General features: G+C 54.5%; 1 protein-coding gene and 1 long non-coding RNA gene across 2 annotated transcripts in view; one reads left to right on the top strand and one right to left on the bottom strand.

The window, feature by feature from the left end:
* Positions 1-976: 976 nt before the first annotated feature.
* Positions 977-3601, top strand: LOC145353024 (uncharacterized). The gene is made up of 3 exons (XR_013888635.1): positions 977-1093; positions 2739-2819; positions 3560-3601. It is a non-coding gene; the product is annotated as an uncharacterized LOC145353024 (long non-coding RNA).
* Positions 3602-8952: 5351 nt separating this feature from the next.
* The window catches only part of irak1 (interleukin-1 receptor-associated kinase 1), a 51819-nt gene continuing 41101 nt past the window's right edge, over positions 8953-19670 (bottom strand). The window contains exons 9-14 of the mRNA XM_080204273.1: positions 19207-19411; positions 18589-18657; positions 16413-16634; positions 14300-14927; positions 11796-11918; positions 8953-10267 (exon numbers count right to left, since the gene is read on the bottom strand). Of these exons, the coding sequence (XP_080060399.1) occupies positions 10212-10267; positions 11796-11918; positions 14300-14927; positions 16413-16634; positions 18589-18657; positions 19207-19411 (1303 nt within the window). The 3' untranslated portion in view covers positions 8953-10211. The remainder of the gene's footprint in view (positions 10268-11795; positions 11919-14299; positions 14928-16412; positions 16635-18588; positions 18658-19206; positions 19412-19670) is intronic.

Here is a 19670-nt window from a genome sequence, read left to right as displayed (position 1 = left end):
ACTGGAATCTAATCGAGGGGTTTGGAGTGGTTTATATATAGAATAACAGATACCCGGGTGTGAGTTACAGACTGGAATCTAATCGAGGGGTTCGGGGTGGTTTATATATAGAATAACAGATACCCGGGAGTGAGTTACAGACTGGAATCTAATCGAGGGGTTCGGGGTGGTTTATATATAGAATAACAGATACCCGGGAGTGAGTTACAGACTGGAATCTAATCGAGGGGTTCGGGGTGGTTTATATATAGAATAACAGATTCCCGGGAGTGAGTTACAGACTGGAATCTAATCGAGGGGTTCGGGGTGGTTTATATATAGAATAACAGATTCCCGGGAGTGAGTTACAGACTGGAATCTTTTAGAATCATAGAATCCTATAGTGCAGAAGGAGGCCACTCAGCCCATTGAGTCTGCATCAACGCAATCCCACCCAGGCTATATTCCCATAATCCCAAATATTTACCCTGCTACTCCCAGTGACACCAAGGGGAAACTTAGCATTGCCACCTAATTTGCACATCTTTGGAGCGTGGGAGGAAACCGGAGCACCCAGAGAAAACCCACGCAGACACGGGGAGAATGTGCAGACTCCACACAGACAGTGACCCAAGCCGGGAATTGAACCCAGGTCCCTGGCACTGTGAGGCAGAAGTGCTAAGCACAGTGCCACCGTGTCACCCACAGTGGCACAGTTAAAGAGTTTGCAGGTGGGGTTTTATATATAAAATAGTGTTTAGTTGGAAATATCTGGATTTGGTCACTTTTCATTATTGGGAGTAATGCTGGGGCGGACAGCGGGGAGCGTGATTATTCCCACGGTGACCTCCTCTCGGTAAATATTCATTACTCCATTCGATTTGTTAATGTGCAGGCTGGCCTGGGGGTGGGGTGGGGGCGGGATATGGTGCCACCCAGACTGACCCCTTTCTCCCTGCTCCACCTGCCAGCTCTGCCACTGAGGATGAAGCCGCTGATTCCAGCGATGTTCGCCGTGGCGCTGCTGGCCACCCTCGCTGCTGAGGCGGAGGCTGGAGTCAGCTTCCACCCACGGCTCAAGGAGAAGGACGATAACAGCAGCGGCAACACCAGGGTGAGTGCAGGGGTGTCGGAGTAGCCGAGGGCAAGGGGGGGGGAACGGTATGCTCGGGGGGGTGGTGGGGGGGGGCAGAGGTACGCTCGGTGTGGTATGCTCAGGGGGTATATACTTGAGAAGGGGCAAGGGAGTATGCTCAGGGGGTACACTCGAGGTGGGTGGGGGTACGTTTGGAGGGGGAGGCAAGGGAGGGGCAGGGGGGTTACGCTTGGGGGGGGGGAAACGCTCGGAAGGGGCGGGAGGTATGCTTGGAGGGTGAGGCAGGGGAGGAACGCTCGGGGGATGGCAGGGGTTACACTCGGAGGAGGAGGCAGGGGAGGTAGGCTTGGGGGGGGCTACACTCGAAGTGGGAGGCAGGGGAGGGATGCTCGGGAGGGGTACACTCGGAGGGTGAGGCGGGGGAGGGATGCTTGGGGGGCAGGGGGGTATGCTCGGTGGTGAGGGTCAGGCCTGGCAACCAGAGGTGCCAATCACTGGCACTGCAGTCAAATCAGGTGCTGGGCCAGTGCAGTGGGTGTGGGGTTGCCCTTTGTCTCTATGCCCCAGGCATAAGGGTGAGGGGGTGCCCCCGTTTGATGCCAGCATCTGCAGTGAGACGTGGTGAACCTTCGGATGTTTCCCTCTACAAGGGGGCTGTGGTCTCCGTGTGGGACCCGGGTCTCCAGGGACGGCAGGATCCCTGCCTCCTCCCCATCCCGTCCCTCAGTGCTGATGTGGCAAAACGCCCACCGCTTCATTGCCACCCGTGGGAGCTTACTGTGCACAACTGGTCACCGCCACGCCTAGGCCACAGAGGCTACCTGTGGGAAGCATTTCATTGGCTGCTGAGTCTGTCCAACCTCTGCAGAAGGTCAATTGACCACCTTGATCAGCAGCGCCATACCCACCTCAATGCCCAGAGGTGACCCTCAGTACGAGATTTCCTGGTGGTGACTGGCCTGAGGGAGACACTCACCCGGACAAATAGAAGAATACCAAATTTCAGATGCTGGCGGAATCTCACAGGCGCTGCAGGCCAATAGTTGCCACTCACAGAGGGGGCGCTGCCGAGTGAGCCAATGGCACGGATGTAGTTCAGGGAGGGGGCAATTCTCGATGTGTAAGCCACGTGTCAATTGATTGGCTGATCCAATCAAATGGCGTGTTCCTTTAGTTGTGATGGTCACCTTAATCAGCTGGCCCTTGTTCGCAACATCCCCAAAACAGAGCGGTTATGATGTGACTGGGCAGCACTGGCTGAAGAATCCTGAGCGCGCTCATCGTTACACTAACAACCAATTTCAGATGATGAGTTGAAGTGTGGCTCATTTATATGTGCTCAAAGCTACAACCATTAATGTAGAGGGACTCGAATTTTGCAAACAGAAGGACCATGATCAAACCTTGCACTTTTTTTTGTGGCAACGCCCCAGCCCTATTGCTTTCGCCATGGCAACGCCTAGGCCAATCAGAGTTGATGTGCCAGCCAAATCTGTATTCTCCTTTCCTCTTGCGATATAAATTGTTGAGCGAATCTGGAGTTTGGTATTCTTGTGTTTGTCCTGAGCTTCACGGGGCCACAAGCTTTGGAGATGTGACCCCCTCTTTGATGAGGTTGATAAGGTTGTATGTTGTTTCCCTCCCTTCCCCATCCCCCCCACAGAAATCCAGCCCAAAGCGCCAGCTCTACGAGGATGTGGCCTTACAGATGGAGGAGGGTCAAAGTGACTCCGCAGTGGCACAGGTGAGTCTCCCAAGCCCACCTGGCAAAGAAAAATTGCAACAATCCCAACCATACTAAATTGTCCCTTAGTGTCCAAAGATGTGTAGGTTAGGGTGGATTGGCCATGCTAAATTGCCCCTTAGTGTCCAAAGGTGTATAGATTAGGTGGATTGGCCATGCTAAATTGTCCCTTAGTGTTCAAAGATGTGTAGGTTAGAGTGGATTGGCCATGCTAAATTGTCCCTTAGTGTCCAAAGATGTGCAGTTAGGTGGATTGGCCATGCTAAATTGCCCCTTAGTGTCCAAAGATGTGTAGGTTAGAGTGGATTGGCCATGCTAAATTGTCCCTTAGTGTCCAAAGATGTGTAGGTTAGAGTGGATTGGCCATGCTAAATTGTCCCTTAGTGTCCAAAGATGTGCAGTTAGGTGGATTGGCCATGCTAAATTGCCCCTTAGTGTCCAAAGATGTTAAGGTTGGGGGATTAGTGGGACAAATGTACAGGGCTATGGCAAGGTTTGTGCCTTGGTAAGATGCTCTGTCAGAGACTAGGTGCACTAGATGGGCTAAAATGGATCAATTCTGCATTGAAGGGACTTGATTCTATAAAACGTCAAAACTACCTGACATGTCAGGTGAAGAAACCCCATCCCCTTCGCCTCACTGACCTGAGACACAGTGATGTTTACTGAGTGTTGCGCTGACATGTTGCCGCTCCCTTGGGGTTGTCTCTGCTGCTGCTGATGGTGGCGTGTCTTTTCAGGCTGGGATACCGTCACAGTTGGACTGAGGAAGAACAAGGCAGACTCCATGCAGTACGCGGAGCAGATGTTGCAGATGTTGAGTGACCTCCTGGCTCAGACGGTGAGTCCTCCCTCTGCGCACGCACCTCTCGCCTCCCTCCCCCCTTCTGATTCGTCTCCCCCAAAGGCACCGACTTTCGGAAGATTCACTCCAGCGAGGTTCGGCGCTCCTTCGTGGCTCCGGGCACTAGCCTGGGCGCTACGCGAGCTACCAAGATCACCCTGCACTGCAATCTGCAAGATACTAATTCAAATAAATTTGCGAACCAATCGCTTCCATCTCACTGGCTCCAAGGACATGAGCTGCCTCGGATGATGGTCAGGCTTTGGGAAAGTCAGAGGTGCGTTACTCTATACTAATCTTTATTAAGATCATAATCTTAAATGCGGGGAGTAACTCACCTCCTGACTCCCCCCAAAGTCTGTCCACCATCTACAAAGGTACAAGCCAGAGTGTGCTGGAATACTCTCCCACTCGCCTGGATGAGCACGGCTCCGACAACACTCGAGAAGCTCAACACCATCCAGGACAAAGCAGCCCCCCCCCGATCGACACACTAACCACCCACCCTCGACATTCACTCTCTCCACCACCGACGAACAGTGGCAGAAGTGTGTACCGTCTACAAGATTCACCACAGCGACTCGCCAAGGCCTCCTTCGACAGCGCCACCCAAACCCGCCACCTCTACCCCGTAGGAGGACAAGGACAACAGGCGGTATGGGGAACACCCACCACCTGCAGGTTCCTCCTCCGAGCCACCCTCCCCCCCCCTTCACATCCCCACCATCCCGACTTCACTGCGACTGGGTCAAAATCCTGGAGATCCCTCCCTAACAGCAGTGTGGGTGTACTACACCACACGGGACTGCAGCGGGTTCAAGATGGCGGCTCACCCACCACCTTCTCAAGGGGCAATTCGGGATGGGGATAAATGCTGGACCCAGCCAGCGACCCCTACATTCTGGGAATGAAATAAAAAATGAAGTTTTTCTCAGTCAACATAATTGTGAAACTCCTCAAGATGTGCTGACCATGTTAAAGGCTGTGTGTAAATACATGTTGTGTCTCCCTCTCACCACCACTCCCACTGCTGAGGGAAATTGAATATAAAAGTAGGGAGGTTATGCTTCAGTTGTACAGAACATGGGTGAGACCACATCTGGAGTATTGTGTACAGTATGGGTGAGACCACATCTGGAGTGTTGTGTACAGTACGGGTGAGACCACATCTGGAGTATTGTGTACAGTATGGGTGTGACCACATCTGGAGTATTGTGTACAGTATGGGTGAGACCACATCTGGAGTATTGTGTACAGTACGGGTGGGACCACATCTGGAGTATTGTGTACAGTACGGGGTCTCCTTATTTAAGGAAGGATGTAAATGTGTTGGGAGTGGTTGAGAGAAGGTTTCTCAGACCCATCCCTGGAATGGGCGGGTTGTCTGATGAGGAAAGGTCGGACAGGTTAGGTTTGTATCTGCTGCAGTTTAGAAGAGTAAGACGCAACTCGATCCAAACCTTTCAGATCCTGAGGGGGTTTCTTGACAGGGTGGATGTGGAGAGGATGGTTCCTCTTGTGGGAGAGTCTAGAACTTGGTGTGGGGGGGGGGTGCGGTGGGGGGTGATGACTATGTAAAAGGGAGTCGCCCAGTGCAGATGGAGATGAGGAGAAATGGTTTCTCTCAGACGGGCTGAGTCTCTTTAACTCTCTTCCTCAGAAGGTGGGAAGCAGAGTCTTGGAATCTTTTGAAGGGAGAAATGGACAAATTCTGGATTTAATGAGGGGGTGAAAGGTTATTGGGGGGGGGGGTCGGTGGGAACGTGGGGTTACAATCAGACATGATCTTATGGAATGGGGCAGCATGCTCGAGGGGCCAAATGGCCTTCTCCTGATTGGTCTGGTTTGTTTCAAACCTTCATCTGAGGTGAACACACTCAGTGTGAATTTCCAGAAGAGAACTGGCCGAGTCGCTCAGCCTGGGGGGTGGGATTTGCAAGGCTATGGGGGGAGAAGTAGGAGGGAGAGAGACTTTTGGGTAGCCGTGATGAAGAGCTGGCAGGGATGTGAGGGGCCGAATGGCAGTAATGTTTTGCAATCTGTGGACAAGTCCCCAGGACCGGATGGAATGCATCCGAGGGTCCTGAAAGAAATGGCGGAGGTGGTAGTGGATGCCTTGGTGGTTATTTTCCAGATGTCGCTGGATTCCGGGTAAGTGCTGGAAGATTGGAAAGCGGCTAATGTTACGCCGTTGTTTAAGAAGGGTGCCAGGCAAAAGGCAGGGAATTATAGGCCTGTTAGTTTAACGTCTGTTGTAGGTAAAATGTTAGAATCCGTCACCAAGGAGGAAATAGCGAGGCATCTTGAAGGGAATTGCTTGATAGAGCAGACGCAATACATTTTCCTTAAAGGGACGTCGTGTCTGACAAATTTATTGGAGTTCTATGAGGATGTGTCTAGGGCGGTGGATAGAGGAGAGCTGGTGGATGTGGTCTTTCTGGATTTTCAGAAGGCGTTTCACAAGGTACCTCACAAGAGGTTATTGCAGAAGGTCAGGGGGCATGGAGTTGGGGGTAGGGTGTTAGCGTGGATAGCGGACTGGTTGTCAAATAGGAGGCAGAGAGTGGGGGTCAATGGGTGCTATTCGGATTGGCAGATGGTGACTAGTGGAGTGCCCCAGGGGTCGGTGCTGGGGCCTCAGCTATTTACCATTTATATAGATGATCTGGAGGAGGGAACCAAGTGTAGGGTGTCGAAATTTGCTGATGACACCAAAATTGGTGGAAAGGCAAATTGTGCGGAGGGTGTGGAGAGTCTACAGAAGGATCTAGATAGGCTGGGCGAATGGGCCAGGAAATGGCAAATGGAATTTAATGTTGGCAAGTGTGAGGTGGTCCACTTTGGTAGGAATAATGGTAGGAAGGATTATTACTTACGTGGCGAAAAACTGCAGCAGGCGACGGTGCAGAGGGACCTCGGGGTCCTTGTGCATGAGTCGCAAAAACCCAGCCTGCAGGTGCAGCAGGTGGTCAGGAAGGCGAATGGGATGCTGGCCTTCATAGCAAGGGGGATTGAATATAAAAGTAGGGAGGTCTTGCTGCGGCTGTATAGGGCATTGGTGAGGCCGCAGCTGGAGTACTGTGTGCAGTTTTGGGCGCCGTACTTACGCAAGGATATTTTAGCCTTGGAGGGAGTGCAGAGGAGGTTTACTAGGCTGATGCCGGAGTTGAGGGGGTTGAGCTATGAGGAGAGGCTGAATAGATTAGGCTTGTACTCGTTAGAGTTTAGAAGAATGAGGGGAGATCTCATTGAGACGTATAAGATGATGAATGGGATGGATAAGATAGAGGTGGAGAGACTTCCCGCTCAGAAAGGATAGTAGGACTAGGGGGCACAGCCTCAAGATAAAGGGGGGGCGGTTTAGAACGGAGTTGAGGAGGAACTTCTTCACTCAAAGGGTGGTGAATCTCTGGAATTCTCTGCCCGTTGAAGTGGTGGAGGCTGCCTCGCTAAATATTTTTAAGACGCGGGTTGATGGGTTTTTGATAGGCAAGGGGATTAAGGGTTATGGGGAGAGGGCGGGAAAGTGGAACTGAGCCACGACAGATCAGCCATGATCTTATTGAATGGCAGGGCAGGCTCGAAGGGCTAGATGGCCTACTCCTGCTCCTATTTCTTATGTTCTTAATCCCTTCGGGTCTGGTGCCTTTGCCTTAAGTTTACTCTTCTTCTCTCCACGCAGACTCACAGAGCTGAAATCCATTCCCCCCCCCCTCCGTGCATCGCCCGGACTTCTAACACACCCTCCGGAACCTGGAGCACAAACTACCACCTGCTTTCCCACTCCGAGGCCACTCAACGCGGATAAATAAACTACAGAATCTGTCAATCTCCACGCTCGCTTTTATTGTTCTGTTCTCCACAGCGCAGCGGGGGCTGGGGGTCGGGGGGGGGGGGGGGGGGCGGCTCTGACGCGCGGGGTGGGGAGACAGGCGACTGTTACCCTTGCATCCGGGCTCTTGAACCCTCACGGTGAGACCCCCTGGCCATCCATCGCTGACCCAGACTTCAGTTCACGGCGATTCAGAGCAGCTTCACAGAAAACAGGAGCTCCGCTCCACCATTCCACAGGAACATGGCTGATCATCCATCTTGTCGACACACTGTCCTCCCACGCACGCCCCCCCCCTCGACACCGCTCTCCCTACGCCCTCCCGACACCCCTCTCCCCGCGCCCCCCTCGACACCGCTCTCCCCGCGCCCCCTCGACACCGCTCTCCCTACGCCCTCCCGACACCCCTCTCCCCGCGCCCCCCTCGACACCGCTCTCCCCGCGCCCCCTCGACACCGCTCTCCCTACGCCCTCCCGACACCCCTCTCCCCGCGCCCCCCTCGACACCGCTCTCCCCGCGCCCCCCTCGACACCGCTCTCCCCGCGCCCCCTCGACACCGCTCTCCCTACGCCCTCCCGACACCCCTCTCCCCGCGCCCCCCTCGACACCGCTCTCCCTATGCCCTCCCGACACCCCTCTCCCCGCGCCCCCCTCGACACCGCTCTCCCCGCGCCCCCCTCGACACCCCTCTCCCCGCGCCCCCCTCGACACCGCTCTCCCCGCGCCCCCCTCGACACCGCTCTCCCCGCGCCCCCTCGACACCGCTCTCCCTATGCCCTCCCGACACCCCTCTCCCCGCGCCCCCCTCGACACCGCTCTCCCCGCGCCCCCCTCGACACCGCTCTCCCCGCGCCCCCTCGACACCGCTCTCCCTACGCCTTCCCGACACCCCTCTCCCCGCGCCCCCCTCGACACCGCTCTCCCTACGCCCTCCCGACACCCCTCTCCCCGCGCCCCCCTCGACACCGCTCTCCCCGCGCCCCCCTCGACACCGCTCTCCCCGCGCCCCCCTCGACACCGCTCTCCCCGCGCCCCCCTCGACACCGCTCTCCCCGCGCCCCCCTCGACACCGCTCTCCCCGCGCCCCCCTCGACACCGCTCTCCCCGCGCCCCCCTCGACACCGCTCTCCCCGCGCCCCCCTCGACACCGCTCTCCCCGCGCCCCCCTCGACACCGCTCTCCCCGCGCCCCCCTCGACACCCCTCTCCCCGCGCCCCCCTCGACTCTGCTCTCCCCATTCTCCCCCTCAACCCCGTGCTCTCCCCACAGCCCCTCGAACCTGCTGTCCCCCACGCCCCTCCCTTGACCCCAATCTCCCCACGCCCCCCACCCCCCCGAACCCGCTTTCCCCCACGACCCCCGCTAAGAGACCCGAGGCCTGTTTTGACCCTGGGATATATTCAGCGATTTGGCCTTCAGATTCTGTGGTAGTGAATTCCACACCTTCACCACGCTCTGAATGGAGAAATGTTAGTTCCGTTTATTTATTAGTGTCACAAGTTGGCCTACATTAAACACGGAGTCTGGGATTCTCCTCCCTGGAAAGACGCAGGCTGAAGGGTGACCTGATAGAAGTTTATAAAATTATGAGGGATAACGGATCGGGTGAACAGCTAGAAGCTTTTTCCCAGGGGCAGAAATGAGAATTACGAGGGGGCACAAGTTGTAAATAAGGGGGGAAAGGTTGAGTGGAGATGTGCGGGGGAAGTTTGTTCACACAGAGGGTGGCAGAGGGCTGGGATACACTGCCAAGTGAGGCAGGCACATGAGCGACATTGAAGATTTATCTGGGTAGACTCCTGAACAGGCAGGGAATTGAGGGGTACAGATGGTTGGTCTGGATAGGACAATGTGATCGATGCAAGCTTAGTGGGCCGAAGGGCCTGTTCCTGTGCTTTCAAATGAAGTTACTGTGAAAATCCCCCAATCGCCACACTCCGGCCCCTGTTCGGGTAAACTGAGGGAGAATTTAGCACGTCCGATACACCTAACCAGCACGTCTTTCAGACTGTGGGAGGAAACCGGAGCACCCGGAGGAAACCCATGCAGACACGGGGAGAATGTGCAGACTCCACACAGACAGTGTGACCCAAGGCTGGGATTGAACCCAGGTCCCTGGCGCTGTGAGGCGACAGTGCTAACACACTGTGCCACCGTGTCGCCCATCGTCTGTCCACCCCGTCCTCCAAACCCAATTCCGGTCGGAACGTCGCACAGCCCATCCCGAATCTCCGCCGTTGTCTGAGTGTCGATCCTGCTGGACTGAGAGCTCTGGCGTGCAGCCCTGGTCTAACAGGTAGCTCATTGAGGGGGGGAGAGGAGTGACTGGGGGGCGTGCAGCGTATTCCCCACATCTCGGGAAGGAGTTTTCCAAAGGTCACGATGGGCAGTGATTGCGGAGACCGCAGCAGGTCCTCTGGCTCACCACCCACACCGGAGATAACAGCACACATCCTCCCATGGTAAAAGGTTCAGAGGGGAGCGGAGGGGTGGGACAGGTTTGGCATTGCGGAAGGGGGTCAGCCACGATCACACTCGATAGCAGGCCAGCCTCGACGGGCCGAATGGCCAGACTCCTGCTCCTATTTCCCATTCCTATGTCGTCCCTTCATTCTCCGCAGACGACCTTTCCCCCGGCGCCTCTGGGAGGTTAAAGTGCGCGGGGCGCCCTCGAGTGGTGCCTCCAGCAGGGGTCAGGCAGGGCGCCCATCACCTTCAGTCAAATTCATCGCTCTCCTCCGGCGCACGGCGCACAACTCCTGACCAGTCCTCTGCCAAGACAGAAAGAAAGAGAATGTTTGTAGACCCACTCCAGCAACGCCATCATCTCACCCTTTACAGGACAGGTTGCATTTCTGTAGCACCTGTAACACAGCAAAGTGGCCCAGGGAACATCGCAGAAGCTTCAACCAGCGAGGTCCGACCCCAAAACACGAGCAGGCACGAGGGAAACACAACCTAAAACTCAGTCAGAGGGGCTGCTGTAAAGAATCGTCTTAAAGAGCAGACAGAGAGAGAAAAAGAGAGAGAGACAGAGAGAGAGACAGAGAGAGAGAGAGAGAGAGAGACAGAGACAGAGAGAGAGAGAGAGACAGAGAGAGAGACAGAGAGAGAGACAGAGAGAGACAGAGAGAGAGACAGAGAGAGAGACAGAGAGAGAGACAGACAGGGAGAGAGAGAGAGAGAGGCAGAGACAGAGAGAGAGAGGCAGAGGCAGAGAGAGAGAGAGACAGAGAGAGAGAGAGAGACAGAGACAGAGAGAGAGAGAGAGAGACAGAGAGAGAGAGAGACAGAGAGAGAGAGAGAGAGAGAGAGAGAGGCAGAGACAGAGAGAGAGAGAGAGAGAGACAGAGAGAGAGAGGCAGAGGCAGAGAGAGAGAGAGACAGAGAGAGAGAGAGACAGAGAGAGAGAGAGAGGCAGAGACAGAGAGAGACAGAGAGAGAGAGACAGAGAGAGAGAGACAGAGAGAGAGAGACAGAGAGAGAGAGAGACAGAGAGAGAGAGGCAGAGACAGAGAGAGAGGCAGAGGCAGAGAGAGAGAGAGAGAGACAGAGAGAGACAGAGAGAGAGAGGCAGAGACAGAGAGAGAGAGAGACAGAGAGAGAGAGAGACAGAGAGAGAGAGAGACAGAGAGAGAGAGAGACAGAGAGAGAGAGAGAGAGAGGCAGAGAGAGACAGAGAGAGAGGCAGAGAGAGACAGAGAGAGAGAGAGGCAGAGACAGAGAGAGAGACAGAGAGAGAGAGGCAGAGACAGAGAAACAGGGAGAGAGAGAGAGCGATAGAGAGAGAGAGACAGAGAGAGAGACAGAGAGAAACAGAGAGAGAGAGACAGAAAGAGATGGATGGGGGAAAGAGGGAGGGGGTGAGAGAGAGGGGAAGAGAGAGAGGTGAGGCAAGAGAGAGAAGCCGCAAGAGAAAGAGCGGGGGTGAGAGCTCTCCCCCACTCCCCCAAACACACACACACACACACACACACACACACACACACCATCTCGACTTGGAAATATATTGGCCGTTTCTTCACTGTGACTGGGTCAGAATCCTGGAACTCCCTCCCTAACAGCACTGTGGGTGTACCTACACCACACGGGACTGCAGCAGGTTCAAGATGGCGGCTCACCCACCACCTTCTCAAGGGGGCAATTTGAGATGGGGGGGGTAAGTGCTGGAGCCGGCCAGCCACCCCGACATCCCTGGGAATGTTTTAGGGCGGACACGCCCACACACAGGCAATGGGAAGTCGCGACCACGTCCCTGCGGTAGGTTTCAGAGGAGAAAGGGATGGAGTTGTTCCTTACCTTGCCTGGGGGAGGAAAGGAGTTCCCCGCTGTCGATGTGTCCCGCGTTATAAAGTGCAAACTGCTCCATGATCCTCTGCTTTGCCGGGTTCATGACAATTTGCCTGTTCGGGACAGAGGAATCTGGGGTTGGAGGAGGGGAGGGAGACACAGGGTCAGTCAGTCTCACCAAACCCCACTGGAGACCATTCAGTACATCAACCCCCCCGTGCTAGCTCCATAGGGGCCGTCCAATTGAGTTCCACGCCTGGACTTTTCCCGCTGGAAGCCACTCTCTCGCTCACACTATCACTGCTCCCGCGCAATGGCTCTCCCTGCTCCGTGCCAAACATACAAAATCAGTGGCTGGCAAACCTTCCAGAATATTCCTTGCCCTTGGCTGATATTACAGGAGGTAAGAGCTCCCCATGTCCCTCCCCCACCCTCCTCGACCTTGAGATGGTCTTGGTCCTCGCCCAAGGGGCGTGAGGGGCAAGAGGGAGAAGGATGGGCGTAAGGGGGAGGGATGAACGTGAGGTGGATGGAGGGGCATGAGGGGGTGGACGGAGCGCGATGGGGAGGGAGGGGTGCGAGAGGATGGATGGAGCGTGAGGGGATGGACGAAGCACGATGGGGAGGGAGGGGCGCGGGGGGGGTAGGAGAGGCGTGGGGTTAGGGAGGGACATGAGGGGGACGGTCATGCGGGGGGAAGGAGCTCAAGGGTGTAGAGGCATGAGGGAGAGAAAGGGGCCCAAGGGGGGAAAGGGCGCGAGTGGGAGGGGGTGTGTATGTGACCCTGTATCCGAGGGACAATCCCCCCATTCCAACAATTAATGTAATGGCCCTACGCTCCATCCCCTCAGCGACAAGCTTCTTTTTATTCTTTCATGGGACACTGCATCGCTGGCTGGCCAGCATTAATTGCCCTAGTTACCCGAGGGTATTTCAGACTTAACCACATTGCTGTGATTCTGGAGTCATGTGTAGGCCAGACTGGATAAGGACGGCAGGTTTCCTTCCCTAAAGGAATTAGTGACCCAGATGGGTTTTTCTGACAATCAGCAACAGTTTTGTGGTCATCGTTAGACTTTTAATTCCAGATTTTTATTGAATTCAAATTTCACCATCTGCCATGGTGGGATTCGAACCTGGGTCCCTATATCACCACCCTGGGTCTCTAGGTAACTAGTCCAGCCTCTGACCTGCTCTGGGAGGCACAGTATTTATGTGGCTGGGTCCAGTTCAGTTTCTGCTCAATGGTAACCCCAGGATGTTGAATTGTGTGTTCGGGGTGGGGGGCAGCGTGGGTGGAGGAAACAGTTAGATCCCCTCTTGTTGGAGATGGGCTTTGCCTGGCACTTGTGTGGCACAAATGTTGCTCATCACTTTGGATTTTGGTGTGAGGTTAGTGTTTGTAAAGTTATAAAAGAAACTAGTTTCTTGCTATTCTTAGATAGTTAAAAGAGGTACGGTGCATGCAGTACACAGACTGAAACAATGTATCAGAGGCAACAAAGTTGCTTTGATAGCAGGCTTTAGGTATTTGAATCAGAACATGTTTTTGAATTTTCACCAATTTGAAATGGGCATTTGAATAACACCAGCCTATCAGATTTGAATTTAATGTTTTGATAACCTGTAAACCAATCCTATTGTGGGTATGTCATTAGGGGCATATAGGCCACAGTTCCTAGTTCCAAACGGCCAGTAGACTGCCTACCAGCAACTGCCACAGATCATAGCGAAAGAGAGAGACAGACAGTGACTGTCTCTGGCAGCGTAACAGTCACATTTATGTCTTAAAAGAAAGCTTAACCTCAATCGTAAAGATCCCAACAGAAGAAATCAGCAAAGACAGAAGATTCCGGAAGACGAATTGTAATTTTGAGTGCGACTAAAAATTCTATTTTTTTGTTAATGAGTGGGAATCTAATTTATCCAAACAGCATTCTGTTAGAATCGTGTTTCATTCGGGTTTCTAATAGTTTAGTTAACCTGTTAGTGTTAGTTAGAAGAATAGAGTGTACCTTGTTGATTTTACAGATGGAATCTCCGGTAGTTATTTTGATTTAACTGGTTGTTAACTTGATTATTTTGATCTGAATTTGCTGAAGTGTAAATATTATCCCTTCTCACACCCACTTTAACAGATTATAAAAGGAGGTACTCCTCTCTGCGTTAGTTCTCAGGGAGGGGATCACCTTCCCTTCTTAACAATATTGCCCAGGTGAAGACCGAGGAAATTCTCTGCATCTCCGTCCTGCTCCGGGATGGGGGTGGGAGGAGGATTCGAATCTCGTGTCCCTCAGATCCTTACCTTGTGTGACTGGATTGCGAGTCCAGTGCCAATCCCACCATCTCCTCCCCCCCACCCCCGCGTTGTGACAGTCACAATTCATCTCAAAATGGCTCTGGATGTACTAGGCGCTTTACAAAGGAAAGACCTTACCACTCGACGCCCCCCCAACCCCCCCAACAAAATCTCACTATCTAACGCTATTTTGTTATTCCAGTTCTGAACTTACCTCCAGAACTGTCTGAGAAAGATCGCGAGTCTGCTCTCCGCCAGTCTCCGGAAGCTTCTTCTGGCCAGGGTAACCTGGGGTGGCCGCTCTGCAGATGGTAATGGGAGCTTTCCCGGGGAGGGTGTGGAGCCAAGGCTGGTCGAGAGAGGTGGGCAGGCGAGTCCCAGGAGCGTAGCAGCCCGGAGTTGTAACCCCGACGCGAGGCAGTGGAGGAGGATGAGGAGGAGGCAGTGTTGATCATGCTGATGCCTCCACCATCATCCATCGAGCTCTCCTTGCTCTCCACCGGCTGGCTCAGCCCGCTGTAGGAGGGGACGGACCCCGTGGCGCCGCTGGGGCGGGTGAAGGCGCCGGGGGCTCTGTGCCCCTGCTGGGTCTGAGACGGGCACCGGTCACCCCGCTGCCACCTCTGCGCCCCGGGCTGGGGCCGGTGAGCGGGGTCCGCGCCGGTGAGCGGGGCTTGCGAGGCGAACCGGTAGGTGTTCTCGGCCGGGCTGAGCGAGGTGCCCCGCAGCCTGTCTGCCAAAGAGTCCGGGTCCCAGCTGGCGTCCGGAGGGGGGCCTGCGGCGGGACGCTCTCCCTCCGGGGGCTGGGGGAGCCTCCTCAGTGCCTCCAGTCGCTCGTACACCTGCCCGGGGTGGGGGAGAAGAAAGAAAGGAGAGTCAGAGTCTGCACACAGCATCGCTCCAACACCTCGGACCGCTCGCTCACCCCTCCCCCACCCCCCGGGATCTTTGTCTGGCAAAGCGAGACGGATTATTTGAGAGCATGGGAGTGGGGCCTGTACACGTGACCCAGACACTCCCCCATCGGGTGACCGATATTCTACACCCAAATCCAGTTTTACCGCAGAATTCCCACAGCGCAGGCAGAGGCCGTTCAGCCCATCCAATCCATGCCGAATATCCCACCCAGTCTCTCCCCCCACCCCCAGCCCATTCACCCCGGCCAATCCAGCGAGCCGACACGGGCACCTCTCCCGCCCCGCTCTCTCTCGTGAAGCAGGGAGTGCTCTTAAAGGGACAGTCCGTGCCTTGAATGGTTTGGCTGACGGACTGTGCCATCACAGATGGGCCCCGCCCTATCGATCAGGTTGCAGTCGTAAACAGAGGGAACGATTCCTGAAGGGGCTGCAGGAGGCGAGGGATCTGGGCGGCGGGAAATACTGGGGGTGGCAGCACAGGCTGAGAGAAAGGTTAATGAAGCAGACACCATCCTGGGCTTTATTAACAGGGGCACTGAGTACAGGAGCGAAGAGGTAATGCTGGACTTGGAAAAACACCAGTTCAGCCTCGGCTGCAGAATCATATCTAGTTCTGAGGACTGGATTATCGGAGGGATGTGAAGGTGACAGAGGGAGAAACAGACGTGGGGCTGAAGAGGGGTGAAGGGAGACAGCAGGCGAGGGGGTGGGGGGCGAGATAGGGGGCGAGGTGAAGAGAGGGCGAGGTGGACAAGGGGGCAAGGGAGGGGGCGAGGTGGACTGGGGGCAAGGGAGGGGGTGAGGTGGACTGGGGGTGAGGGAGGGGTGAAGTGGACAGGGAGCGAGGCGGAGAGGAGCCGAGATGGGCAGGGGGCGAGGTGGACGGCGGGGGAGGCCAGGTGGACCGGGGGGAGACGAAGGATGGGGGATGACCTGATAGAGGTGTATGAGATGTTGAGAGGTATAGATGGGGTGGATTCTCAGAGGCTTTTCCCCGGGGCTGAAATGGTCGCTATGAGAGGGCACAGGTTTAAGGTGCTGGGGAGTAGGTACAGAGGAGATATCAGGGGTAAGTTTTTCACTCAGAGGGTGGTGGGTGAGTGGAATCGGCTGCCGGCAACGGCAGTGGAAGTGGATTCAATAGGGTTTTTTAAGAGACTTTTGGATAAGTACATAGGACTTAGTAGAATAGAGGGTTATAGGTAAGTCTAGTGATCTCTAAGGTAGGGACATGCTCGGCACAACTTTGTGGGCCGAAGGGCCTGCATTGTCAATGTTTCTATGTATGTGGGTGAGGGGGGAGGGGTGCGGGCTCTTCATGCACAAAAGGCGCTACTGCAATGCAGTTTGTTCTGATCACCTTTAAAGTGATGGCTATCGTCTGAAACGCTGCCCCCTATCCGCAGTTACCTGGGTCATCTTGGGTCTCCTCCTCCTCTTGCGATTCAGACACTCACACGCCAGCAGGCACAGCTGCATGGGGAGATGCCCCGGGCACACACCCGCTTTCCGGTCCAAGTGCTTCTGGCAGATCCAGGCCGCGACGCGCTGGTGGTGGGAGAGTGCCGCAGACGTCTGCGTCAGGCTCTCTGTGTCGGCCTCCTCGTCTCCCTCCTTCTCGATCATGTCTTTCTGTGGACAACAACAGGGGGCACACAGCGTTACGGCACGTTGTGACGGGGATGGACTGGCACTGGGCTTTAGGGCTGGCACTTTTCCGGAAACGTGCACCCTCTGTGTGCCGTGACGTATCCCGGGGTGAGGCATCGCGAGCCCTCTGTGCGCGCGAATATCGCCGCAGGCAATGATGCACCGAAAGGTGAGGCGATAACCTCGTGGTATTCTCCCCAGGCTATTAATCCCTCAGCTAATGTTCTGGTGATCTGGGTTCGAATCCCGCCCAGGGCAGGCAGTGGAATTTGAATTCAATATCTGGAATTGAGAATCTACTGATGAAACCATTGTCGGAAAAACCCATCTGGTTCACTAATGTCCCTTTAGGGGAAGGAAATCTGCCATCCTTACCCGGTCTGGCCTACATGTGACTCCAGAGCCACAGCAATGTGGTTGACTCTCAACTGCCCTAGGGTGACTAGGGACGGGCAATGAATGCTGGCCCCAGCCAGCGATGCCCAAGGTTTAGAGGAGATGTATGAGGCCTGTTTTATTTTTACACGGAGTGCAGTGGGTGGAAGAAGTGGAGATGGCAGCTTGGGTGCAAGGGCCCTTGGCCTGAAAGATCAACTCTGTTTCCCTCCCCACGAAGACTGGCTGACTTGTTGAGCGTGGTATCAGACAAGTAGGCCATTTGGCCCATCGAGTCTGCTCTGCCATTCAGTCAGATCGTGAGTGACTTGATGCGAGAATCCCTCTTTCCCATCTTATCCCCTCGATTCCCTCGCTAATTAATAATCTGTCCATCTCAGTCTTGGACACACCCAGTAACCCAGCCTCTACAGGGCTCTGCAGTAAAGAATTCCACACATTCCTTCCCCTCCGAGAGAAGAAATTCCTCCTCATCTCTGTCTCTAATGGGTGACCCCCTTACTCTGAGACTGTGCCCTCTGATCCCAGACTCTCCCACAAGGGGAAACAGCCTCTCAGCATCCACCCTGTCAGACACCCCCTGAGAATCCGATATGTCTCAATAAGGCCACCTCTCATTCTTCTAAGCTCCCAACGAGTGCAGTCCCGAACCTCTCCTCAGAAGAAACTCCCTCCCCACCTGGGATCGACTGAGTGAACCTTCTCTGGACTGCCTCCAACACTAGGATATGTTCCCTTAGATAAGGAGGCCAAAACTGTTCACAGTGTTCCAGGTGCTGTTGGAATTGTGCCTTGTACAGTTTCAGCAAAGACCTTCCCTATTTTTATAACCACTCCCTTTGATATAAAAGCCAACATTCCATTACCCTTCTCAATTACCCGCTGAACTTGCGTGTGATTTATACTCTTCCCTGGGGTGTGGGTGTCACAAACTGGGCCACCATTAATTGCCCAACCCTGAGGGCGTTTAAGAATCAGCCACATTGCTGTAGGTCTGGAGTCACATGTAGGCCACATCACGTAAAGGATGGCAGATTTCCTTTTCTCTAAAGGGACATTAGTGAACCAGATGGGTTTTTACAACAATCGACAATAGTTTCACGGTCTTTTGACTCCAGGTTTTTATAGAATTCAAATTTCACCATCTGCCATGGTGGGATTCGAACTCGGGGCTCCAGAACATCTGGGTCTCTGGATTACTCATCCAGTGACAATACGACTACACAACCACCACCCACTATATTCACATAGGCTTCCAAACTCCTCTTTGCTGAAGCTTTCTGCAGTCTTTCTCCATTTAGATAGAACTCAGCTCCTTTATTCTTCCTACCAAAGCACGTAACTTCACATTATCCCACATTATGTTCCTTCCGCCAATCTGATGCCCCTCCTTCTGTCTTTACGGTGACCAGATGTTGTTTAAAACGGCCCACCTGCACCCCTGCCCCTGCAACCCTTCCCAAGTCAACAGACAGGAAGTGGGGATGAGGGAAGGGGTGACCATGTGATGTCTCTGTGACTGGATAGGGATCCCACTTACCAGGTATTTGGACCTGGCTGCCCCTTCGTTCTCCAGGGCTTTTCTCCCAGTCAGGATCTCCAACAAGACCTGTGGAAACAGGAAAGAAAACATTATTACATGGAGCGGCCCAGTGGGTTAGTGCTGCTGCCTCACAGCACCAGGGACCCTGGTTCGATTCTGGCCTCAGGTCACTGTCTGTGTGGAGTCCACACATTCTCCCTGTGTCTGCGTGGATTTCCTCCGGGTGCTCCGGTTTACTCCCACAGTCCAAACATGTGTTGGTTAGGTCAATTGCCCCATAATGTAAAAAGATGTGCACTCCCAGAACAGGCATAGCATAGGGTTAGGGACAGAGTAAAGCTCCCTCTACACTGTCCCCATCAAACACTCCCAGGGCAGGTACAGCACGGGGTTAGATACAGAGTAAAGCTCCCTCTACACTGTCCCCCATCAAACACTCTCAGGACAGGTACAGCATGGGGTTAGATACAGAGTAAAGCTCCCTCTACACTGTCCCCCATCAAACACTCCCAGGACAGGTACAGCACGGGGTTAGATACAGAGTAAAGCTCCCTCTACATTGTCCCCATCAAACACTCCCAGGACAGGTACAGCAATACAAAGTCCAGTACTCACCACTCCAAAGCTGTAGGTATCTAGTTCCACAGTAAGCTGCCCATTCATAACGTACTCCTTTGGTAGGTATGCCAGTGTACCCCGCAGTGTCTGTGTCCGTGCCACTGTGCAGCTTTGTCCGGAGTTGTTCGAGTATCGACTAAACCGTGCGAGTCCAAAGTCCGCTAGCTTTGCGACAAAGTTTTTGTCCAGAAGGATGTTGGAACTGGAATGGGGCGGGACATTTACAATAACTTGCAGAACAAACGTTTATATTGCCGTGCAAAACATCCTCCCACAGCGCGGCGCTCCCTCAGCACTGACCCTCTCACAGTGCGGCGCTCTCACAGTGCAGTGCTCCCTTAGCACTGACCCTCCCACAGTGCGGCGCTCCCTCAGCACTGACCCTCTCACAGTGCGGCGCTCTCACAGTGCAGTGCTCCCTTAGCACTGACCCTCCCACAGTGCGGCGCTCCCTCAGCACT

The sequence above is a fragment of the Carcharhinus amblyrhynchos genome, chromosome 15, assembly GCF_965287045.1.
Source record: "Carcharhinus amblyrhynchos chromosome 15, sCarAmb.v2.hapA, whole genome shotgun sequence".
Lineage (NCBI taxonomy): Eukaryota > Metazoa > Chordata > Chondrichthyes > Carcharhiniformes > Carcharhinidae > Carcharhinus > Carcharhinus amblyrhynchos.
The sequence above is the reverse complement of the archived record's forward strand: the minus strand, read 5'-3'. Positions and strand labels throughout refer to the sequence as shown.